This window comes from Salminus brasiliensis, chromosome 6, assembly GCF_030463535.1.
Source record: "Salminus brasiliensis chromosome 6, fSalBra1.hap2, whole genome shotgun sequence".
Classification (NCBI taxonomy): domain Eukaryota; kingdom Metazoa; phylum Chordata; class Actinopteri; order Characiformes; family Bryconidae; genus Salminus; species Salminus brasiliensis.
This window is the reverse complement of record NC_132883.1, coordinates 33255108-33280548: the sequence shown is the minus strand read 5'-3', so window position 1 is coordinate 33280548 and position 25441 is coordinate 33255108. Positions and strand designations below refer to the sequence as shown.

The 25441-nt window shown below is 37.2% G+C and overlaps 2 protein-coding genes and 1 long non-coding RNA gene across 3 annotated transcripts in view; 1 reads left to right on the top strand and 2 right to left on the bottom strand.

Annotated features, from left to right (window-relative positions):
* Nucleotides 1–723: 723 nt before the first annotated feature.
* On the bottom strand, nt 724–1623 carry LOC140556906 (uncharacterized). Its single transcript, XR_011979779.1, has 3 exons — nt 1532–1623; nt 907–1098; nt 724–804 (listed from the first exon to the last, which is right to left on the bottom strand). It is a non-coding gene; the product is annotated as an uncharacterized lncRNA (long non-coding RNA).
* A 2018-nt stretch (nt 1624–3641) lies between these two features.
* pcbp2 (poly(rC) binding protein 2) lies at nt 3642–12158 on the top strand. The gene is made up of 12 exons (XM_072682095.1): nt 3642–3797; nt 7165–7317; nt 7586–7618; nt 7744–7860; nt 9109–9240; nt 9424–9552; nt 9853–9927; nt 10042–10083; nt 10238–10310; nt 10440–10495; nt 10701–10870; nt 11070–12158. The coding sequence occupies exons 2-12, from the start codon at nt 7225–7227 to the stop codon at nt 11104–11106; spliced, it is 957 nt and encodes a 318-aa protein (XP_072538196.1). The 5' UTR covers nt 3642–3797; nt 7165–7224; the 3' UTR covers nt 11107–12158.
* A 6299-nt stretch (nt 12159–18457) lies between these two features.
* Nucleotides 18458–25441, bottom strand: part of map3k12 (mitogen-activated protein kinase kinase kinase 12) — a 21387-nt gene continuing 14403 nt past the window's right edge. The window contains exon 14 of the mRNA XM_072682091.1: nt 18458–24997. Coding sequence (XP_072538192.1) covers nt 24881–24997 — 117 coding nt within the window. The 3' untranslated portion in view covers nt 18458–24880. The remainder of the gene's footprint in view (nt 24998–25441) is intronic.

The window sequence follows — 25441 nt, the reverse complement described above, 5'->3', positions numbered from 1 at the left end:
ATAACATTTATATATTTGCAAGGAGCATTTATTTGGAGGACAACTAGTAATGCAAACAAATAAATCAAAATAAAGTTGTTTTTTTCTTCTCTTTTACAATACTATCTTATTAAGGCATTAAAGTGTACCTGAAGTCGTTCTGGAATGAGTTGTCAGAAGTTTGCTCCATCTGCATCTGAACAGTAATTTCTGTGAGGTTTTTCAGGTCTGAGGGCACCTTCCCTGCCTCATGCTCCTGTTGCCCAGGCTGAGGCTGTTGAATGGCTGGACTTTTAAGGTGGTCTTTCCCCATTTCTGTGATTTCATGGGGCTCCTGATGTCCGAGGAACTGGACAGACTCCATACCAGATTGAGCGGTTCGACTAGTTTGCAGTTTGGATGCCTTTTGCAGCAAATTAATCTGGAGCAGACAACCTGCATTTTTCTCACTCAGCTTGCAGTTTGTATCCTCTAGCTTTGCAACTGTCTTTTTGCAGTTTTCAAGTTCAGCTTTAGTGTTGTTCAATGCTGCCTGCCATTCCTGTTCTTTTTGCTTTAGTAGTGTCTGCAGTTTCTGGACCTGGCGTGATTGCTTCTGGAATGCATCATTTAGGTTGAGCAACCCAGCCTGGACAAATGTAAATCCTGTTCCCATAGCTTTGCTGCAAGACAGAGATTTAGCCATGTCTGCTAGCATGGAGGAGAGTTCTTTGGCTGTTTTAGCTCCCAAGGTGATGTCGGACAGGATATGTTCAGCTGAAGGTGGCTGAAGCTTCTCAATATTTGCCATGAACCACCAGCGCCACATACCATCCTTCTTGATTGCTGGAAAATTATATATATATATACGTTATATATAACATAACTTGTAGTTGTAAAGGGTAATCCACTGAAAATAAATTTGCATTGTTGTGGTCTTTTACTTACCGTCTTTCTTCTTTACAGTCTTTGTGACGTCCTTGTTGAACAGCGAAGTACATAGCTGTTGCAGTCGCTTAATGGCTGTTATAATGTCAGACATGAGCATCTGTATTTTAGCTTCCATCTCCACCACACATTCCTCCGTAATGTTATCACTGAGTTTGAACTCTTCATCTTGTATCTCCTGTAGATCTTGGGCTGAGCAAAACAGAAGAGAGAGTGGAAGACAGAAGCATTAAGGAAGTTAACAGTTCTTCCTGTTAACAGTCTGGTTGTACTTGTCACAACCCTGCTCACTGTGAGAAATAATAGTCTCTTGAGTATCTGTATATTTTAACCCACATTCCAGAATGTACCCAAAAATGACCAGACCTCAATCACAATTCTCAATTTGGGAACTGCAGGTGACATAAAATATAAATCCAGTTCTTGGATGAGTGGACAAAACAATCAAGAGACTGGTGTACTCCTGGCTGGTACTTAAGACAGGAGGATGCATAACCAAGTATTAGAAAGTACGCTTTTGCATGCATGTTTTGTCTAGTTGGCTTACATAATGTTTCATTATCTAAAGAACCTGTATCAGAAGGATTTCCTTGTTATTGTTGTTCATGAAGTCAGTATTACTCACTCATGTCTCTTAGCCATTCCAGGACCACACTGAGGTAGTTTTCCTTCTCCTGACTTGACTGCAACAAGGTACTGAACATTTGATTGCATTTGTTCCTCTCTTCTCTGTAAGATAAAGACCTAGCTCCAACTTTACATGTCTCCTCCTCTTTTCTAACGTCAGAGCTCAGCTGCATTCGGAAGAGGGCACGATTTACACTGTTCAGGATCACCTTCAGCTTTTCTGCTATTTCCTATGAGGGGATGAGTAAAGCTTTTAATTAGAGATATGTCCTCATGAAAAGAAGGCCAAATTACCTTTTGTTCACTGTTGTCTAATTATTTGTCACTTAAAATGTTTAGATTTTTTTTTTTGTATCTTTAAATAAATAAATAAAAATTACATTACCTGTGTTGCTCGGTTCAGCTGTGCACTGTCCAGCTTCTTCAACACCATCTGAACCGAGTGTGGCACTTCTAGCTGTGAGCAACTTATGTTGTCCATGTCAATTTCACTACAGATCTCATCCATTTTGTGACTTGTATATATTTCTATGTAAATAAATACATTTGTAAAGTCCTATGAGTCCTTAATCTCAAATGAAATTAATAGATGTCTTTTATAAATCCGAACAGTGTGTGGCTCAAAACTCCAGGAAAAAATTCTGAGAAAGCAACAGCTAAACTCTGTGTTGTTCTAGAACATGATGTCATAAAGATGGGATTCTGGGATTCTGATTATAGTCCGCACAGAGACTTTAATGGTGCAATATGCATTATGATGACAAGAGAGCAAGAGCCAAAAGAAGCTAGATATGGATGTTTTTTCCCATATTTACATCAGTTTAGAGCCACTCATTCATGATCAGGAGGCACAATACATGCAATACTATATCGGTCCTTTAAGGCAAAGTCATATATTCTGGCTATATGAATATGAATATTGATGTGTTACATGTGTACAAACTCAATATATCTTTCAGCATTTAAGCTGTCATTTTATTTGACAACTATCTATCTTCCATATTTGCACAAAGTTCTTTTTTTCAGTGGCTTAAATTAATAACAAAGGCCTAATAAAAAAGGTGGAGGACATGTTATGACATTAAGTTATTGTCTGCATTCAGGGGGAATGGCCGTCGACCAGGCACCTTCATCGACCAAGCCGTCAGATATAGTGACTCTTACCGTCGACAGTAGAGGACGCTATTGCAATCATTTATTTGCTAAGCTTAAAAAAACAAACGTCAAAATGTGCTTTATTGGTCGTCTTTGTTTTAATAGGCATGGCAAGCAGAAACAAAAGGAGAATGATGGGTGGGAAAGCTGAGGGAGAAATCAATGTCGCTAGAGACTGATGTTTCGACACTTCCAGCAATCGTAACATTCAGATTCAGGAAACCGTTGACTGCTTTTACTTTTGTTATCTTCTATCAGCTGCAGTAGGTATGCATGTTAGCTTACATTACCCGTGTTAATGAACTCAAGTATCTTTATATAAAGTAGTAAAATATACAAAAAGGAATGAAGAATAAACACATGAGCCAACAATATATTTTGTACAATGATAATGTCATTTGAGTTATCCATTAAAACAAATGTTAAATTGATTTAAAAAAAAAATAGCAGATCCTTTTATTCAAAAACATGTACGTGGAATATACATGCAAGCACACATCAATTTAAAAGCACAATAATAAATACAGCATCCATGTATTTATTTATTTATTTATGTAGCTGTAGTACGTGTTGTAATATTACTCGCTTTAGTGAATGTGACTAGACTGGTATAGTTAATATACTGTTTTTTTTTTTTTTACCACAAAACAGATGTAAATATAAACACACAGCTCAAACATTTGTTGTCGACTATTATTATACTTTGTTGAATTGAGAATTGTAGAACTAGAATTTCCTTTTGTAAATAGTTGTTTAGTTTTGCGACAGTAATTTGACTGTAATTCCTTTTAACCTTCACATTCATTATGAGAAACTCTTTAGCAGAGAATCCTTTCACGTCCAGCTGGTGGCAATAAGCACGATTCTTCTGATCTGCGGCCCCGTGGAAGGAAGGAGAGGGGCGGGAACGTGACGACACGCCGTGGTCATGGGTGAAAGTTGATTGGAGCGCATTTTGTTGTCTTTGTACAGAGAAGAGTGGAGTCTGATCACGCAATTGTGTGTCTTCCCTCTTCCCCCGAATCCTCTCTAAATTCCCTCCCGAACCTTTCCCCTTCTACCCTCTAAACCCTACCCCTCCCCTGGACGCATCGGCAGGGTTCGAACAGGTAAGAAAGATTACACTTTCTTGCTTACGCTTTTAATTCAGATTTTCTTTGCGCAACTCAGATAAGACCTGTGAAGATCACCGGACGGAGTGCGTACTAGGCGGACTAGGCCGCTGCTATCATTTTCCTGCGGATTAGCGTTACGCTAGCTAGCTACGCCAATGTTACTAGATGCTCATAATAATAAATAAACGTTTGTTATCCTTCTACATGTTTGCAATTAAGAAGATTTTCTGCTAATAATATGTTCACTGAGGATTTACTTATGTAACTCGCCGATGAATGGTTTGCAGTATTTAGCCTGTGAATGCTACATGCTAGCTAGTTGTTTAGCGCGCTAGTTTGCTAGTAGTAGCTAGCTAGGTTAGTTGCTATCTTTGCTATGCTATGCTAGGCTAGGCTAAGCTAAGACGCGCGAGTCATTGACTTGAGAGGAAGATGGATAATGTTAGCAAGCTAGCTAACTAACCGGCTAATCTGACCTGTTGTATTATCATCGAGACCAAATGATGGGATACCCTGAAATATCGTTGGCGTGTATTGACTGCACGCTTTTTACTAACGTAAATCGCGACTGTGAAATATTGCACCGGTTTATTTAACGTTGACCAGTCTACTCTGATAAAGCACACCAGCTTGACGCCTAACGATAACGTTGGCGAGTTGGGTTTGAGTCCGGGTATTACTACCGCTTAGCTCTGGGCTACGAATGACGTATTAATGCCATTTTGCTCCCTGCACGAGGGCCCTGCGAATGAGGGAGTTTACTAACGTCAGTTATATGTAGCAAGCTACCCTTATTTGTATTTTTGTTACCTAGATATCTGACTCACGTTAACCATCTGCTTGCTCTCCGGGTATATTTTTGTAGTTACCAAAGCATACAGACATCTGAAGTTAGCTGGCTTATAATAACTTATTTAATTGCGCATTCATCATCATCGAGGACGCAAGTTTCAGTGATTCACGCGCTTCCGTGCCGTTTGCTAGCCATCTGAACACGAAGCGTATGTCGAGTCGTTTACCTTTTTCTAGCGCTATTTTGATGGCTAAGAACGATTCTTTTTGCGAGTACTGAAGTCACCGTTTCTAAACTCCACACCGAAGCATAGTAAACTGGCAGGGGCGTAGTATTGCTTTGTTGCACTTTGTATGTTTCAGGCATGTTGTTTTTAATTATTTATTTGCTGGTTTTAAAATGGCAGAAAATGCAACGTGGCCTTACTTCTAGGTTTTTGTTTGTTTTATCGCTAGAAAGTTTGAGCCAGCTATCTGTCTCTGTGCTCTTAAAGTAATGCACACTGTTCTCTCTTGTATGTAGCGGTTTAGCAGACACCTCCCTAAAAGGTTAAGGAGATTGAACCTTTTTTTTTCTTTGTGTTTGAGGTGAAAGTGAAGTTCTGTGCTACAGTACAAGCCTTCCCTGTTTGTTCCCGGAGAGTCTTTTAAGAAGAGTCCCCGGAGTGAGCCTTTTAATAAAAATAGTTGTATACCATCTACTATCTGTTCTCCACAGATGTAGTCAGGAGCAGAACCTAGGCTGTTGAGGTTTAGGTGTGGTTGATGTAATGTTTGGTAAGCACACAATGTATCAATAAGGGACCTTGGGCAAGACTCCTATCCCCATAGTTGCCTACCTGTGTAACGCAATTCTATTGTAAATTGCTCCAGATATGCACGTCAACCAAATGCTGTGAATTTTGGAGGCCTGAATAGACCTATTGCATGCTTATATTTGTTTATCAGTGGTCTCGGAGGGTCTGTATATCTCTGTATATTTCTTGGTTTTTGGTGTTAACACTCGACTTGATGGAGCGATGCCTTGCCTTGCACTGGAAGACCTTTTATTCCTTGTTTGTGTGACTGGCTTGTTCTTGCTTTTAGTTTGATTTTGTATAACACATCGCTACATCTGGCATCAGCTGCACAAAGAGCTCGCTACACAGTTCAGAAAACGCTATTTATTGCAGTTGTACAGCAGTGCTCTGCCCCTGGGAACAATGAACCTTTCTAATAGCCAAGCGTTCTGCTGGGCGCTTTTCACTTATGCAAGGAAGTGGTGACCACCAATGCATCCCTGTCAGACTGAGGTGTGCTGTGGCAACATAGAGGTGGCTTGTGCCCTCCATTGCTAGCGTCACAAGATGGTATTGTGCTGCAATTAAGAGTGAATTTTTGGGTTCCTCGTCTTTTCAGTTTGGACAAATTCTGGTTTGTTCCACCAACTAAGTAGAGGACTGCTTTTTTGGGAAATTGGCAGCTCCGTCTGGATGTGGTGAATTACATTTGCCACAAAAGCCCAATGACCAACATAAAGTTAATTATTTATTGAGGTTTTTGACCATGTGACCATCTCTGGTTAATGCCCCAGCTTTTTAGGAAGTCTAGGCTTATCCACAGACGTTCATGACTCCTGTCACTTGACTGATTTCTATCTAAATGCTGTATGTCAGGTTTTCACAAACTAGATTTTCTTGTTTTGAAGGGCTTTCCTCAAGAAGTATCCACTTAGGTGGACCTCAATAGGTGCCCCTAATTTAAAAATAAATAATTAAATAACTAAATCTGCAGTGGTTGCCTGGTCAACTCCTGGCTTTGCTGGGTAATTGTGGCCTTGTGGTGCTGCCAAGTTCCTGGCTTGCTGCTTTGACTTGCCCAGCTGTGGGTGGGTGTGTGCTTCCATCTAATTTTGTTGGTATTTTGTAGTTCTCCATGTAGAACTCGGCACTCCATCAGACAAGGCGCATCTACTCAAAATTTTAAGGTTTTATTGTGGAATTTTTACTTACGAATGTACTGGCTTTACACCCTTAAATAATTGATGCAATGCCCTTCCAAGAATGCCCTTGTCTTGTGCAAATGGCGCTCATGTGTAGTGCCTCGAATGTCTTTTATTGGGAGTCAGCATCTAGTTTCTAGGTCTGTCTTCATAATCACTTTAAAAGAGCACTGAAACTGCTGATGGTTATGAATTATATTAATCTGTGTAACTGCAACTGATGGAAACTAGTTAGCTGAAATTACCTTTACACTCTGCACAAGGTTTGATTTGTTACTGGGACTGCAAAAACAATGGAGTTTGATGTGGACCTGTTTGAACATTTCTTCTCTACTGCTCTGAGATGATGGCAAACTGAACGAATAAACTGCCTCAGTCATGTGTGAATTCTGTGGTGGTAGAACTGTTGATGCAGATTAATTCGGAGATATGTTACCTGTTTACTCTGATATCTTGACTCAATGTTTGTTCATTTTTAGGAGTTTGTTCTTGAGACTTCCACTATCAGAACTGTTTACGGTTTAATGTTGTGTTGCCACACTTGCATTTTAAATTGTGGTAATCTTAGATTTGCATTATGTTTGACAGGTTTAACATTGGTGACCAAAGAGTATACAGTGGAACCAGGTAGATCTCCAAAGCACAGGGATGGACTCTGGCGTAATTGAAGGTGGACTCAATGTCACTCTTACCATCAGGCTCCTCATGCATGGTAAAGAAGTTGGCAGCATTATTGGGAAGGTGAGTTCTCTGTCTCTGAACTAAAACCGATTTTAGGGTTATTTTATGACCATACAATAGTGATGTTTATACATATAATTTTGGGTATCTTAATTTGAACCACAAAGACAACACTGGTTCATGCTAATGCATACAGAATGAAAATGTAAAACTTAAACACAAAAAATGTTACATCTAAACAGAACTGTAACTTGTCTAGCCTGCTTATACTCATGTTTCAGGTGTTTCTGACCTGATGTATTTAACTTGGCTACTTTTGTCTTTGCAGAAAGGTGAATCTGTGAAGAAGATGCGAGAGGAGGTGAGTTCTGTTCTTGACTGTGATTAAAATGGCTCTGTCTAGACTTTCAGTTAAAGTGAAATTGCTGGCATTGAAATATATAATTCTGACCTAGATAATCTCTTAATATTTTACTTGCCTCCTAGAGTGGTGCTCGCATCAACATTTCTGAAGGGAACTGCCCAGAGAGAATCATCACTTTGGCAGGGCCCACAACTGCCATCTTTAAAGCCTTCTCCATGATCATTGACAAACTCGAAGAGGTATAAATTTGATACAATGATTAAGATAATGTTGCTAATTACATTAAATATATATTTTAAACAAAATATATAATACTTAATTAATCCATTTATTCCACTCATTGTGAGACATGCTTCACAATCTGGCTTTATGTAGCTATGCAGATGGTTCTTTGTGATGTACCAGTCAAAGAGCTCTGTATTTGAACTTTCATAAATGAAATTTGAACACTTCTGCTGTTTTGTCTTTGCTTCGCTGTGATTGAAGCGTGAACTTCAGCAGAATATTTCCCATCTTAACTTAACAAGTTCAGTGAACTAAACCACAGATGCAGCTGCTAGAACTAGGTGTCCCTTCTCATGCTTTTTTTTATTTTTATTTTTTTTGATCACTTGAAAGGTGAAATGTCAGCAGTTTGTCATACATTAGTGTTCAAAGTTTTATTAACATTGCTTTATTCAGTACATGGATATCCAACTGTACATTCAGCAGCACATATTGCTTTAATTGATAAATAAATCTAAAATAAAAAATAAAAGCTCACCCCCCATTTTTTGTTTTCTTTCAAAATAGTTGTAAGCATGCATGCATTAGCTTATGAAGACAATACAATAACTGTTTATAGCACTATACTAAGAACATGACCTTAACATATGGCAAATTTTCAGATACTCTGTTGACCTATAGTGTTTACTTGCATGCTCGTCTGCTCTCTGTGGGAGGCAATCTCAAGTCTGTGAGCAGACAGCGACATTTATTGTATAGGAAAAGAGTGCAGCGCGCACAATGACCCATGCATCAATGTTGGCTTCAAAGCACACAGAGCGGACTGTTACCGGCAGTGGTGTTACACACACACACACACACAATGAACTTGGTTTCAAAGTCACATTCCGCAACTCCGGTGTAGGAACATTTGGCTTTAAGCAGAGTGAACGAGTAGAGTCCGTTGATGTGAATAAGCCGACATTTCAACTTTGTTGAAAATATTGGTGCCATATTCATGTTTCAATTCCATTGTGTGAATATTCTTCATTAACAATGGTTCATTGCTCTTTAAAAGGGTGTGATTGCATTATGCTATTAAAATATAATTTCATAAAATGGACTTTAAATGACTCTTGTTTGTCAGTTATTTCTTTTCTGGGGTAATTTATCGTTCAAACAATATACAGGCCTAGATGTTTTTTTTTTTTTTTTATACTGTTGTGGTTGTAGATTTGTATGTACCTGTCTCTTTATCTTTGCTTTCTTTTGCTGTCTTTCAGGACATCAGCAGCTCAATGTCCAATAGTACAGCCACCTCTAAGCCTCCTGTCACACTGCGCATTGTTGTGCCTGCCAGCCAGTGTGGCTCTCTCATTGGCAAAGGTGGCTGCAAGATCAAAGAGATCAGGGAGGTAGGTACATTGTCTCATGGCAGCAGAGAGACTGCTCTTTGATTTTCTGTAGTTTGAATGTGGTGTTTATAGTAATTGTAACAGTATGAGTAGGCGCTTCCAATATAGGTTGGTATTTCAGACTATATTGATTTGGATGATTAAATTGAGTTATGTGCTCTGTCTCACACTCTCGATTGCAAGTCAACGGGAGCTCAGGTACAGGTGGCAGGGGACATGCTGCCTAACTCCACTGAAAGAGCCATTACCATAGCTGGGACGCCGCTGTCTATCATTGAGTGTGTCAAACAGATCTGTGTGGTCATGCTGGAGGTAAAAACATTCTTACTAGAGTTGCACACTGTGGACAAAATCATATTACACATTACATTAACATTGATATACTTTGCATTTGATCTGAGAGAAGATATCAGTTCCTAATATTTTTGCAAATACACTGCCGTGGGTTTTTCGCTTTTGACTGCATACACAAATATCATTCAAAATAAACATCACATGTTCAAAAATGTAAAAGTATAATGACCCTAAAAGGTTTTGATTATGCAGTTATGAAAGCAGTGCTGCAAACATCAGATCACTATTTACATTCTTTATGTGTATCCTTTCATCCAGTCTCCCCCCAAAGGTGTCACCATCCCGTATCGACCTAAACCCTCAGGTTCGCCTGTTATCTTCGCTGGAGGACAGGTGAGTGTCTGGTGTTAGATGCCAGTGCAAGTCTAGTCAGAAAATCAAGTTTCAGTGTTAATATTTGTAGGAAAACATTGAAATTGATTTAATGCTGACTGCCTGTGCTTTCAGGCATATGCGGTGCAGGGACAGCATGCCATTCCCCAACCTGATGTAAGGCTTTTTTGTGCATTATTCACACTTTTAAAGTCTGTTTGCTGTCCTGGAGAAAGATGTCTGTTCTATTCTTGGGATTTGATGCATCATACAACATAAATTGAAAAATGTTTCTGTATATTTATATATTTTTTTCTTCACCCCATCATAGCTTACTAAACTTCACCAATTGGCAATGCAGCAAAGCCCATTTCCTTTGGCCCCAAGTAGTCAAGGCTTTACTGGTAAGTGTAGTCACGCTTGAGTTCTTTGCTTGCTCTTTTGGGAATTTCCCCACTGCGGGACTAATAAAGGACTATCTTATCTTATCTTTTGACCAAATGTGGTAATTATGGGAGTCTTTTTCTTTACAGCTGGGATTGATGCTTCTGCACAGACTGGCTCTCATGAACTGACCATTCCAAATGACGTGAGTTACTGTGTAAATTTGTGTTAAAATAAGCCTTAAGCCTTTTGTGCAGGTGGTAATCTCTAATTTTGTTACAAATTATCATTTGTAAGAGCAAGTATTAGTCTTACTATAAATGTACAATATGCTGAGCTTGTTTTGCCAAATGCCAGTGTGCAAATGAATGGAAGACCATTTTGCCTAACATTTTAATTCTCTTGTGCAGTTGATTGGCTGCATCATTGGCCGTCAAGGTGCCAAGATAAATGAGATCCGTCAGATGTCGGGAGCACAGATCAAGATCGCCAACCCGGTTGAGGGCTCCAATGACCGCCAAGTTACCATCACCGGCTCCCCTGCAAGCATCAGCCTGGCTGAATACCTCATTAATGCTAGGTAACCTGCACGTATGCATATGTACGGTTATATTTGTGAGGACCTTCCAATGACCTCATGGTTACTGTAGCTAATTAACGCTACACCTAACCCTTACCTAACTTAACTAACAGTAACCAAGTAAATAATTTCAAGAATTAAGTACCAGTTTTTGTTAAAGCAAAGTTAAACTAGTTAAACTTCTTTCTGTCTCTTGCAGACTCTCTTCTGAGGCAACAGGACTGGCTGCAAACTGATCTTCTCATATGCCGCATCTCCATTAGCCAGTTACCCCCCCACCCCCAACTTCTCACAAACACGTGCACACACTCACTTTCTGTGCAAAAAAGGCAACCAAGTATTCTCAACCTAGCTTTTGTCCTCACCCACCCAGGCTGTGCTTCATAAATATGCTTCATGAATATATTTTCTGGAAGTAAATATGCATAGGTATTTTATTTATTTATTTCATGAACATGTTTTTAAAATCCCTTTTTGCTTATAGTTTTTAACATTTTTGGTTTTCAATGTATATCCTGTTGTACACCAAGATTTGAAAGTAATGGGGAAAATCTGAAGACAAATAGATTTCGTTTTTTTGTTGTTGTCAGATTTTTCTTACAAAACACATAATAAAAAATAAAAAAAAATAGTAACAGATGGTAAGTTCACAATTTTCCCTGTATCATACAAATTTGTCTATTTATTTTAATTTATATCTAGAAAATATTTTGGGTTTGGATGAATTTGAGCAAACTCATTGCCTGTTACCTGACTGTTTCCCCCTCCTCCTTTTGTTATCTGTCACAAGTTGTGGGGTATTTCAGTGGATTTAAGACTGCAGTGATTGTTTTTTTGTTTTGTTTTATTGGGTCAGATATTTTGTCATTCTTGTTTGTTTTACATTTTCTCCCCCCCCATATGTTGAAGGCCATTTTGATAAAGGGATGGGCAAGAGTGTCTTGGACGTTTCTGATAAATTGATAAATATTACTGATATAATAATGAGTTGAAAATATTTCTTTTAAACAGAGAGAATATTTTTTTTAACCTATTGGGGTGGGGAGCCTGCAAAGGATTCCAAACTGACTCATTGTTTATATGGTGCGACTGATTTAATCAACTAGAAGGATCATTCTAGAAGTAACACTAGTTTCCTCTTTTCTCTATTTGCTTGGTTAAATTTTTATTTTGTAAAGGAGAACCTAAAACCTTTTTTGTGCACGTTTTCAGAATATTGTAGATTTGAAGTGCAACAGGAATGAAGAATTATAAATGCAAATTAAAATGATGTGAAATGCTGAAACAACTCAACGAGTTTTATGTGCTTTTCTTTACCTTTTCCAATGTCCACATAGTCTCTGGGTTATAGATTAGACCATATATTCAGCAGCATATCAGTCTCTAAATACTCCTCGGTTCTTGAACATCGACCGTCTTTTTTGTGCAAAAAAAAAAAAAATTATTAAAAGTATTATTCTTAGTCACTTTGTGTTATTCCTGTTGGTTCATACTGGTCAAAGTAAAAAACAGCATAAAAGGTTAAAATATCCTATTTCAATTTAGAACTTCATTCACATGACCCATGCTTTCATAAACCAATGAAAAATTAAATGCATCAATACTTTTACTGGATTTTTACTGCATTTCTCACTCTTGGTGTCGTCATTAACACATCTCACTGACATCCACTGAACATCTAATATGTGATTACATTTTTATTTTTTTTTTCATACAAACTCCTTTCTAAATGAACAGTCTTCAACTGAGTTTAATGATACACTTACAATATGGGGTCCATAATTCCAGTTGCATAATCTACTACCTCTGCAGCTGACTGAGTGGGATATTGATTGGTAAATGTTTGCAGACGCAACAATGCAACTGCATAGGAAGAGTTGGTAGACACCTGTTTTCTGGGATGAATTTTATTTCTATTGCAATATCTGTTAATAGGACATTTCAAAACTATTTAAAAAAAAAAAAAACAAGATTTGTGATCAATGCTCTAGTTTAATTTACTGAGCTATTGCAATACAAAAAACACTTCCTGTTCAGCTGTTGTCTTAAATTTGTAGAAAGTTGAGTAGACCTGGAAATAACTGTAGATTTCTGTAGTCTAATAACTTTAATTTCTGTATTATATTTTAGGTCTATCTACATTGGTGGTCAAAATGTTAGTAGTTGCTTGTTCACTTAAATATTAAATTTAAAAACTTTCAGAATTCATAATTTAATTACAGGATGAATTATGTTTGGTTTAAATGCTTCTTGCCCAGGATTACCCGGTTTTGGAAAATATGTTCTATGACAATATATTCAATCATTAGTGGAAAATTCTAGGAATTCAGCTGCACAAGCTCTTCCTTCATTAGTACATTAAATTCAGGTTCACGCCGCAGGTGGCAAGGAAGAGAAAGAGAACACCAGATGACAAAGAATGTTTAAAACGGTCTAAAACGTCTCTGACAACCCATAACACAACTCTCGTGACAGGACAGATCCATAGATGGCGATATCCCCCAATAACGGGCAATGGTTTTGCCAGTCCAGTCAGAGTCAGGGGGGATGACACAAAGGTCATTTTTGAAATTTTTATTAACTTTATTAGCGACATAAGCCACCCCACTTCACATATGGTTCTGAATAAATCTTAATCTTTAATAAATGGAGTGATCATTTTAAAAGCTGTCATTGAGTGTTTACTCCTGTTGTCTTTATCTTACATTAAATTAGCTGCCTGATCTGAAACATTTCAACGTGACATACAGACATACAGTAAAGTATTCGGCCCCCTTGAACTTTTCAACCTTTCGCCACATTTCAGGCTTCAAACATAAAGATATGAAATTGTAATTTTTTGTGAAGAATCAACAAGTGGGATACACTCGTGAAGTGGAATGAAATTTATTGGATATTTTAAACTTTGTTTAGAAATAAAAAACTGAAAAGTGGGGTGTGCAATATTATTCGGCCCCTTCACTTTCAGTGCAGCAAACGCTCCAGACGTTCAGTGAGGATCTCTGAATGATCCAATGTTGACCTAAATGACTGATGATGATAAATAGAATCCACCTGTGTGTAATCAAGTCTCCGTATAAATGCACCTGCTCTGTGATAGTCTTAGAGTTAAAAGAGTTTAAAGCGCATAGAGCATCATGAAGACCAAGGAACACACCAGGCAGGTCCGAGATACTGTTGTGGAGAAGTTTAAAGTCGGATTTGGATACAAAAAGATTTCCCAAGCTTTAAACATCTCAAGGAGCACTGTGCAAGCAATCATATTGAAATGGAAGCAGTATCAGACCGCTGCAAATCTACCAAGACCCAGTTGTCCCTCTAAACTTTCAGCTCAAACAAGGAGAAGACTGATCAGAGATGCAGCCAAGAGGCCCATAATCACTCTGGATGAACTGCAGAGATCTACAGCTGAGGTGGGAGACTCTGTCCATAAGACAACAATCAGTTGTACACTGCGCAAATCTGGCCTTTATGGAAGAGTGGCAAGAAGAAAGCCATTTCTCAAAGATATCCATAAAAAGTCTTGTTTAAAGTTTGCCACAAGCCACCTGGGAGACACCAAACATGTGGAAGAAGGTGCTCTGGTCAGATGACACCAAAATCAAACTTTTTGGCCACAATGCAAAACGTTATGTTTGGCGTAAATGCAACACAGCTCATCACCCTGAGCACACCATCCCCACTGTCAAACATGGTGGTGGCAGCATCGTGGTTTGGGCCTGCTTTTCTTCAGCAGGGACAGGGAAGATGGTTAAAATTGATTGGAAGATGGATGGAGCCAAACACCGGACCATTCTGGAAGAAAACCAGAGTCTGTTGGAGTCTGCAAAAGACCTGAGAGTGGGGCAGAGATTTATCTTCCGACAAGACAATGATCCAAAACATAAAGCAAAATCTACAATGGAATGGTTCACAAATAAACATATCCAGGTGTTAGAATGGCCAAGTCAAAGTCCAGACCTGAATCCAATCGAGAATCTGTGGAAAGAGCTGAAAACTGCTGTCCACAAACGCTCTCCATCCAACCTAACTGGGCTCGAGCTGTTTTGCAAGGAAGAATGGGCAATAATTTCAGTCTCTCAATGTGCAAAACTGATAGACATACCCCAAGCGACTTGCAGCTGTAATCGCAGCAAAAGGTGGCGCTACAAAGTATTAACGCAAGGGGGCCAAATAATATTGCACGCCCCACTTTTCAGTTTTTTTTTTCTTAAAAAAGTTTAAAATATCCAATAAATTTCGTTCCACTTCACGATTCAAATTTCATATCTTTATGTTTGAAGCCTGAAATGTGGCAAAAGGTTGAAAAGTAATATACTTTTGCAAGGCACTATATATCTTCTATATGCAAACATAGAAGAAACTGGGGGAAAGGGGGAAATTTAGGGGGAACTGTACGCCTATCTCTGTAGGCTAACAGAGGCTAATTTGCTTTCATTCTCCTAGCACATCTGTCATTAACAAATCAGCAATGTGTGTTAAATCACAAGATTTTAGATCTGGGCAGCCCACAGAAAAGTAAAACTTACTTCAGTGTGTGGATTGGTGGGCACTCCGGATACCTCCTGTATATGCACAAGCACCAAAAAGTAGCTTTTTATATCAAAGTAGCATTATAACCAACATGAATAAATGATCTAGAGGCTTAAGCTACCTTTATAACAGCTGCTCGCCGTGGATCAATATGAGTTTGCGATCTCCATCGCGGTCAGGCGTCGCTAGTGACACCCTAACCCTGGGAAAAGGGTAGCCCCTTTATAGGCCCAGGTTAAGGCCCGTTCCCCGAGAGCTAATGCTGAAAAAGGCCTGAATATTCCAAAAAGATACTTAAACCGAGCAAGATAAAGAGCAGAGGGTCGCTAACTGTTTTCTTCTTACTTGAAAACATAAATACTTATCATTCTGAGCTGCGAGGAGTCTGATGTTAGCTTCTTGCAGCTTCTTCTTCTAATGCAGGGAGGGTTTGTCACCGGTAGATGGCACTGATGAGTCAGTTTTCAATATTAATCTGTGTAGTATTAAACTGGCCTGTATCAAACAGAAGGACTTAAAAAAAAAAAACATGTTTTTTGAGTTGTTGAGTATAACAAGAATAACAATAATAAAGCAGCACAAAAGAACAGGGAACCAAGGACAAATATAAACAGGAGATCAAAAAAGAAAAGGAAAATAAAATAAAATAGGCTAATAAATATAGTGCTATAAAACAATACAGAGACAATAAAGTGCGAGACCCATGTAAAATAGATATGTTTTTTTTTTTACCTGGATTACAATCTGCTACATTTGGGGCACATCTTCTGGGAGTCAGGTCTTTACAGCATCGAAGCTAAAAGCTGCTTTCCCATGCTTAGCTTACTCCTAGATGACCTGTGTCATTGGATAAGTCTACTGCTGCTCAAATGTGTCTCAGAGACAAATACCTCAGTAATCCTATGTGTCTACTTTTGAATTGTAGTACAGATCTCAATAAAGTCTGACATTGTGCTGAGTTTTAATAACACTCATTTACAAAATATAGGAGTCTCAATATTTGCCTTTTCAGTTTTGATGCCCTGGATAATTTTATTTATCTTAATAGTTGTATTTCATGTTTTATTTGAATAAACCAGCGATTTTCCAGTGCCCTTGATCAAATAAATCATCGTCTCTCACTGAAAGCCCACATAACCAAACTGAAGCTTTCTTATTTTGAACATGTTATGAGAAGAATCAGTTTACTGAAAAAACAAAACAAAACTTGGAACAGTTTATGGTAAAAAAGTAAAAGGATGGCAAGCAAAAATATGAAAGGATATATAAACATCAGACAGAAGAATCATGCACAATTGATTAATAAGCCTGAAAATACAATTAGAGGACAGGATATTCTAATTGCACAGTTGTTTGAGTTGTGTTCATTTCATTAGAGAATCCAAATGCTCTGTCCAAGCACAACACTAGGTGTAATACTTGTCTGAGAAATCAGCCCTTGGTCTGTATGTTTTGCAATATTTTCCTTGCTTTTTCTTTCAAAAACATTCACAAATTCATGCTGTATCATTTTTGTTTAAAACTGCCCACTGCTCCTCCCCTCATGGTGCTAAACGCTGCTCTTAACCTCATTGATTTTTTCGAGCTGCACTGATACTTGATGATAGGTTAATGGCACCACTATGGTTAGATAGGGTAGGTCTTATGTATCTTGTCATCTGTACATTACACTGCAAGTTATCTGTAAGTGATGAGTTATGAAGCATAGAATATTGACACGTAGGCTTGAACCATGCATTTTTCTTCTGATATCTAATCCAATGATTTTGGCTAGTATCTGCCCGATACAGATACTGAGTATTAGATCAGTTCACCCCTATTTCAAACCTGCCTTGGAATGAACTACATTACAGCAAGACTGAGACAATAATTGTTCCAGCGAAGCTGGTGAACCAAGTAAAGCTAGTCATTTCAAACTGAAGTGTTGCTTGCTTTGTGTGCCTGCCGTTCCCTATTTACTGGCAGCATGCTTAAAACCCCTGACCACCTGTACCCCTTGGTTAATAAAAGAGAAACCCACAATGGTCACAGAAATAATCTGAATCTGACAAAAGTAATAATAAATAGAAATTCTATGAAAATGAACAAATGAAAATCCAACATTGATTTTGAACCATGCTTCAACAGAATTATTAAAAAAGATAAACTGATAAAACAGGCCTGGACAAAAATGATGGTACCCTTAATTTAATATTTTGTTGCACAACCTTTTAAGGCAATCACTGCAATCAAACGATTCCTGTAACTGTCAATGAAACTTCTGCACCTCTCAGCAGGTATTTTGGCCCACTCCTCATGAGCAAACTGCCCCAGTTATCTCGGGTTTGAAGGGTGTCTTTTTGAGACAGCATGTTTCAGCTCCTTCCGAAGATGCTCAATAAGATTTAGGTCAGGGCTCATAGAAGGCCACTGTAGAATAGTCCAATCTTTTCCTCTTAGCCATTATTGGGTGTTTTTAGCATTATCCTGTTGCAAGACCCATGACCTGCAACTGAGACCAAGCTTTCTGACACTGGGCAGCACATTTCTCTTTAGAATCCCTAGTCTTGATATTTTATTGTACCCTGCACAGACTCAAGACACCATGTGCCAGATGCAGCAAAGCAGCCCCAGAACATAACAGAGCCTCCTCCATGTTTCACAGTAGGGACAGTGAAATCTGTAGCCCAATATATAGGCCCACTGACTGATTACAAGATTGTAGACACCTGTGATGCTAATTAGTGTACGCACCTTGATTTATCATGTCCCTTTGGTCACATTATTTTCAGGGGTACCATCATTTCTGTCCAGGCCTGTTTAATTATTTTTTAAAATAATTCTGTTAAAGCATGGTTCAAAATCAATGTCGGATTTTAATTTGTTCATTTTCATAAAATCTTTATGTATTATTACTTTTGTCAGATTCAAGTTATTTCTGTGACCATTGTGGGTTTTTCTTTCAGTAACTGAGGGGTACCAACAATTTTGTCCATGTGTGTACATTTTAAAGACATATTGTGTTAAACAATGTGTATTAAAGTGCAATTAACACAAGCAGAAAACACAACTTAGTGAGGTCTAGTACAGATTTTATTTTTGATCATCATTATAATTTATTTAAATATATTTTTGTATATCAGTTACATTTATACAGGGTTTACCAGAGGACAAAATGACCCCTTTGTCTTCCAAACTCAAAAACAAAATTAATTACTGGATGACTAATTACTTGATCTCATAAATGACATCACTTTAAAATCAGAGGACAATAATATGTATTAATAGTAATGAGAGTGGAATGAAGATAAGTGAGAATGTCTCCTCCTTAGTCACATACCCCACCTGTATTGTGTGCATGGAGGAAAAAATCATCCAGTCTCTGAAAAGTAGCAATAATGATAGAATGTCCTCTGATAAACCCCATTCAATAATGCAAAGCAGCACTAAAAATAATAAATAAAAAAGTCATTGTAATACAAAGATGTCATGCTGTTCCCTACCACTAAAGGACAGCTTTACCAGAGTCTCTGGATTTTCTGCAGAGGATGTCAGTCTGCCGCTAGACAGAAGTTGCAGCTTCTAATTTAGGACCAGCTTCCTTTAACCAAATTCAAGCAAAACTAGTTTTAGCCCAGCAGCATAGGCTACATTTACACAGGCAGGGAAACCTGAGGGTGTTTTTTCCTGAAACCCCATGAGTGTTTCAGCTTTTCCAAAGGAAAGAAAAATCACATGGAAATAGATTGCTTCAGTTTTGGACATTCATATATTACCCGAGAAAAGAAAGCAAACTTTATTTGAGCTTTATACCCTGCTGTCTAATGAGCCGAAGGGGAAGGTAGGCAGCCTCAGTCCAGTTTCTGAATGGCAGTGCTCCATTTACTCTCTCCCAAATGAAATTCAGATGTTGTATATAAAACACCTCTTTAAGGCTTAAAATGTATGTTGCACAAAGAGAAGGTCATTGTTTGGCGACATGTATAATTTCACTCTTGTGTTATGTTGTATGTCTAGGGGTTTGTTCTGGATTCTGGCATGTTTGCATCTTTCTTGGGTGAGATTATAAGCAAAAGTTGTGTCTTCTTCAGAGAAGCCAGAAGTCCATGGGCAAAAGCTTATACATTCATATTTTTCTTTACAACATTTTTTAGTGAATGGTTAGAAATATTTTTAAGTGAACAAAACAGCCTACTTCTTTTGGAACACAAAAATCATGATATAACAATTCAGTTGATAGAAGTTCAGAACTTGGATGGAATCCATAATCTTTGCGTGTACAGATTGTGAACAGTCATTATAAGCTTTCAACATCGGTTGGTGTTAATTTTAAGATGCTGGAATGTAACAGAAAAATGTGTAATTTCATAATGCCTCATATCATTATTCTACATTATACACTAAGCTAGTTTTCTGGGAAAAGGAAAAAGATTACCCAGTAAAAGCTTTTCATACTGATAAACTAAAGACTATGCTTAACCAGTGCTTAAAAAATGACACAGTAAATTAATAATATATCTGCATTTACATCCATAATGCCATTTAGCAACTGCAATAATTCTGCAATACATGTAGATTGGTCAGTGTCTGTTTTAAACATGCTTGCTGTGGAAAACAAACTGGGGTGGTGAACAGGTAGGCTGACATTTTAAAAAGAAGGCTGACTGTTAAGGCTGGTATACCTTAAAGTAGTTAAATGCTATTAAATATGGTTTAGAAAACCTTTTTCAATATATTTAAATGTATGGACATTTGATCTTCACCTCAACAATTTAGGGAATGAAAGTAATACAATATCATTAGATGTGATTGTGGGGGAGCCTGTCTTACTTAAACCTCAAACATTTACTTTGGTTTATAGTTTATTGAGTTTATTGAGTTAAGTGAGCATTATTATTATGGCCTTCTGAATTAAGGTTGCATATGAGTCTAATGAGGGATTTAAAAATATCTCAGAACATTTAGAAATCAGCTGTTCCACTGTCTGCTAGATCATTTTCAAGTGCAAAAGCTGCCAACATGGCCTGGTCATGGCCATCCTATCAAGTTCAGTCCAACAGCAGACTCTTGCCACAGCTGAAGTCAAAATACAGCATCTACCTTTAGAAAGACACCACCCACGTTTGATTTTCATGAGAGGTGTGCAAGAAGAATAAAACCTATGCCATTAACAATATGAGAGGAAGACTTAGGTTTACCAGAGAACTCCTAGACCAAGACATCTGGAACAACGTGCTTTGGACAAATAAATTCAAAGTTGAATTATCTGAATACAGTAACAGAGGACATGTTTGGCATTAACCAGACACATCATTTGAGCAAAAGAACACAAATTAACTGTGAAGCATGGAGGTGGAAATGTCATGGTTTAGGATTTTTCTGAACTGGATAACTCTCCAACATAGAATCCACAAAGAGTTCAGGGAATACAGAGAAATGCTTAAGGAAAACGTGAGACCATTGGTCTAAAAACTAAAGCTGAAACGTCACACAGCTGAAAGAAATCTGCATGGAGGAGTGTGGAAAAACATTCTCCTAGATGATGGCCAAAGGAGAAAATACAAGCTATTTAGGGCATAGGGTGTCCTAACTTTTACCTCATAAGAACATTACATTTTACAAATTATTTGGTTAAATTAAGTAAAGTTATGTTGGTTACATTAAGATCAAATGTCCATATATTAAATATATTACAAAAGAAAAAATGTTTTCATGGGGTGTCCTAACTTTTTCACATGATTGTAAATCTCTCTACTTGTAGGTCACCATTGTTACACTGTGAAGAGGTCATATGGTTGTACTGGACACAGTCATAAGAAATATAAGATAATCAGTAAAACTGTGTTATAGGGAAATGTTCTCCTCTAGCTAAAACTGGAAATTCTGAGTAAAATATTTGACGTTAATTAGATATTTAACTTGTTCCTCAGAGAGCAACCATAGGATGAACTAATACTAGTATAGAGGTTCTGTCTATTTCTAATAATAAATAAAACTGTTCTCTTGGTTTATAGACCACATTGCCATGGTATAAACCATGTACACCACGTTGTGGCTTACATGTCTTAACAGTTTGGGTTGCCATTAAGATAAAGATATTGCACCTTTACCTTTTAGTGTACATAAAGCATCACTATATCTACATCTAGATTAGGCCATTTGCATTAGACTTTAATAGATCAAATCAGGCGGGCAACTTGAATAGTGGCGATAGAAATCAAGTGGGCAACAATGTAGTTGTAACTAGATACAGTATTTATAGTACAGCAGTCATTGCTGTCAGAACAAAAACTTGCATCTATAAAAGTAGGGAGTTTATGCAGCGAGAGTCTAGTTGATTTATCAGTTGTGTTTTTTGTGTTGCTATTTACACTAAATAGCAACACTGCTCTTTCATAGTTCAGCACAAACAAATTACTGGTTAATTGAGTAATTCACTCAAATTTGTATGCAGTCAAAACTGCTCAGTGTTGATATAAATTATTTGCCCTGATGATTTTGGACGATTTCTATTGGTCCATTCATCATGAAATTGGCCGGCTGGCATTTTAAAATAATGTAAAAAAAAAAAAAAAAAAAGAAAAATAAGGAATTAAGATTTTGTTCCAACAGCAACAAAACATTTGTTTTCATTTAATGTGCCTTGTTAGATGCTATAGACTAACCCATTTTCAATAAATTTGTAATATTCAGAAAAGTGGACCTGGGAGTCACCTTCTATGGAATGCACTGCCCATTGAATTTTAACAACCCATGTCAGTGGTAACTAACCCTCCCTTGAAAGATCTTCTCAACCACAGTTTAGTCCCAAATCTAGTCTGTTACTCTGTTACACATTAGCTGAAAGGTGTATGTAGATTTGGCTAGAAACTGATATTTGCAGGAAGGCAGACATCCAGGATATAAGATTTCTAGATGATATTCCTCCACAAATCCCTTTTAAAGCATGCCATGACAGTCCCCTTGTGTTGTTTTGATTCTAAACATATTAAAATGCTGCGCACATTCTGGGCTTTGGTGACCCTCAATTCCTTGTTTCTGGTCCAAACCCATTTTTCACTGAACACAACAATTTCAGTGTCATGAGAAGGTGATAAGTTAGTGGACATAAACATCCTATTGTAAAGTGCCTACAAGCAACACAACATTATCACACACATTCAAGGTAAAAAAAAGTGCAAACATTTGTTTTTTAGATTTATAAAAACAATGAATCCAAAATTAAAATGCATACAAACATACTTCATGCATTTTGTTCTTTACACCTCTTAAACTCAAAACCTTCAAGTTAAAATTCTGATACATCAAAAAATTAGTTTTGTTTTTTTGTTTTGTTTCGCTATGTTTTTCTTTTTTTTTACAGAAAGTACAGAAAATAAAAGTGTTGTTTTCAGAATATTTGTAATGTACATATTGCATGTCCCTATAAAAAAAAATCTAAAGATAGTCAGGAGGCAAGAGGAAGATGGAGAGTATTAGAATATTAATTCAGTGTTGCTTCTAAGTTACTTTCTTAAAATTCTAAAATGACATCGAAATGAAATGTCAATTCAGTTTGTTTAAATATATTGACCTATTCATGCTAGCATTCTTGCATTCCATTTTCCCAACAGGTTTGCAGCACTTTAAATTTGTTAGTTGAGAAGATATCAATACCCTCTTGGTATTGATAAATCCTCACCTGCCAAAATTTGAATTTCATTATTTTTCTTAAAAAATGTGGAAGAGTTTTAAATCTTTTTCCGTGGCATTTTCTTAGGCCCCATTCTTTGTAGACGCTGTATCGCAAGTCAAGATTTGTAAAATCAACATAATCATTCATTCATTCAACCTATTTTAAAATATCCATACTTGATTTCTCAAAGGCAAGTTACATTCTTTGAGTACTATCTTTCTACACTTAGAGATGTATAGGTTAGAAAGGCTGGTAAAAAAAATGGTTAAAAATATTAACAACTCACAACTAACAACTCAGGAATATTTCATTTTGGTTTTAGTGATAACTGACCATTTGCTTGTGAAATTTAATCCATGCTTAAAGAACATTTTATTTAGCACCTTTGTAATTCCAAAACCATCATTAAATTTACACTTGATCTGCCTTACCATGTTGCTGTTAATCCATTAATATACTTGATTCCTACCTTTAATATTGCTGCTCCCGTTGCAGTTAATAGCATACATTTTTTTATCTTTCCATGTTAACTAGTACAGTCCCTAGTACATGGCCTAAAAAAAGCTACATATATAATTCTACAACATAAAGAAAGTAAAGCATTCACCCCCAGTAATTATATATCTTAATTAGTTGTTTAGCAAAAGCCAAAATTGCTCATAAATATATATATATATATATATATATATATATATATATATATATATATATATATATATATATATATAAATATATATATGTTCTGAGCCTGCATCTGTTTTTAGGAGAAAAGTGATACTGGCACATAATTGCTTTAAATGATTTCACTACTGCCCTATATAGAAAGTATTGTGCTGCCCTATTGTCCTTTTACCAGCATCTGATACAATTGATTATTCCATGTTTTTATGAAAGACCTAATAAATTAGTTCTAAAGTTACTTCACAGACAGACAGCAATGTGAGACTATTGAAAATTAAACTGAGCTTAAATCTGAGGTGTTCACAAGGCTCAATGCCGGGGCCTGTTCTGTTGACATCTACTGATCACTGATCTCTGATAACATTTACAATTATTAAATTGGAAATTAAAACATTAAAAGTAATTAAGTAAGTTAAAAGTAGCCAGGTGTAATGTCCATCAACGTGTAATTAAATTAAGAACAAACCATCTTTGATTTCTTTGTTTTTTTAGATTTCCCATTACATTTTTATGTTTTAAATGTAATTCAGCAGGAATGGGCACAGCCACATAGTGTGAATAGGGAAATGAGGTTTGGACAGAAGGTGCTGTTCTAAAGCCACCACGCGTATGGAATTAATGAGCACCTTTCAAAATTTGAATGTGTATGCAGCCCTAGTTGTGGTGTTATTTCTGTTAGGCTTACGGTTTATGAGTACAGGTCCTGAGTTTTTTGAGTTAGCATGTTTGAGCAGGTTGGTAACAGAATAAAGCAGACAATCTTGAACTTGCTTTGAGAAACCAAACAGCCAGAATTGTCTTGTTATTATAAGAGACATTTACAAAGAATGGGGCCCTGGTCTTTGGAATTTCAATAACGTGTTAACCAAGTTCTGAAGGTGTGTTGTTCTTAAAGTGGCTAATAGTTGTTGTTTGATACTACATCACCAGTTTGTGTAACAGGCCCAAATGTATGGTATTTTATTGTTTATGTGTCTGTGTGTGTGTGTGCACGTGCGCAAATGTGTATGGTGTATCAGGTGTTCAGTAACACTACATAGGAATGAGTGTGCTGGCATCCTGTAGGTGTTTTTGGTGAACGTATATACAGTATGTACAAATGCACAGAGCTGTATGTAAGCATCTGTGTGTGTGTATATATGTTAGTTCTGAGGACCCTGACCCCAGCCTCCTGCGCTAGGAGGACGACTTGGTTCTCCGCTCCCTGACTGGTCAAGTTCGGCGCTGTCACAATCTGAATCTTCACACAATGCACGAGTCTGGTGTAGACAGAGAGAAAGGGTTTTGTCCGGGCAGAAATATTATAATATATAAACCACATCATTTAATATGTTAAGAAATGAAACACTCCAAAATCTGGCTATATTCATAAAACTAAACATACACAGAAAGGTCTGTCCTTACCATTTTTACTGCCAAAAGGGTAAATAACTGTATATTGTCAACACCATATCAAATAAGACCCCCAACCCTGTTGTCATTCTTATTGATTCTTTCACAAATTTTTATTCTTTTAAATTGATTGCATTAATTATTCTAACAATAAATCCTGGCACACCTAATCATTTCTTAACAGTCGAAACATTTACAACGGCTCATATGTCGCAAGTTAGGTCTATTTTAACCTGTTCTGTTCTGAGCCTGTACTATATGGTCTGGCTCCTTTAGACTTCTTACTGTTCCTTCAATTAGTAACAGTACTA

Excerpts from the sequence above, each read along its gene's own strand:
- pcbp2 (XM_072682095.1), top strand. The coding sequence starts at position 7,225 with ATGGACTCTGGCGTAATTGAAGGTGGACTCAATGTCACTCTTACCATC. Across the intron at positions 9,241-9,423 it reads AGATCAAAGAGATCAGGGAG|TCAACGGGAGCTCAGGTACA; the intron begins GTAGGTACATTG and ends CTCGATTGCAAG. Across the intron at positions 10,871-11,069 it reads GAATACCTCATTAATGCTAG|ACTCTCTTCTGAGGCAACAG; the intron begins GTAACCTGCACG and ends TGTCTCTTGCAG.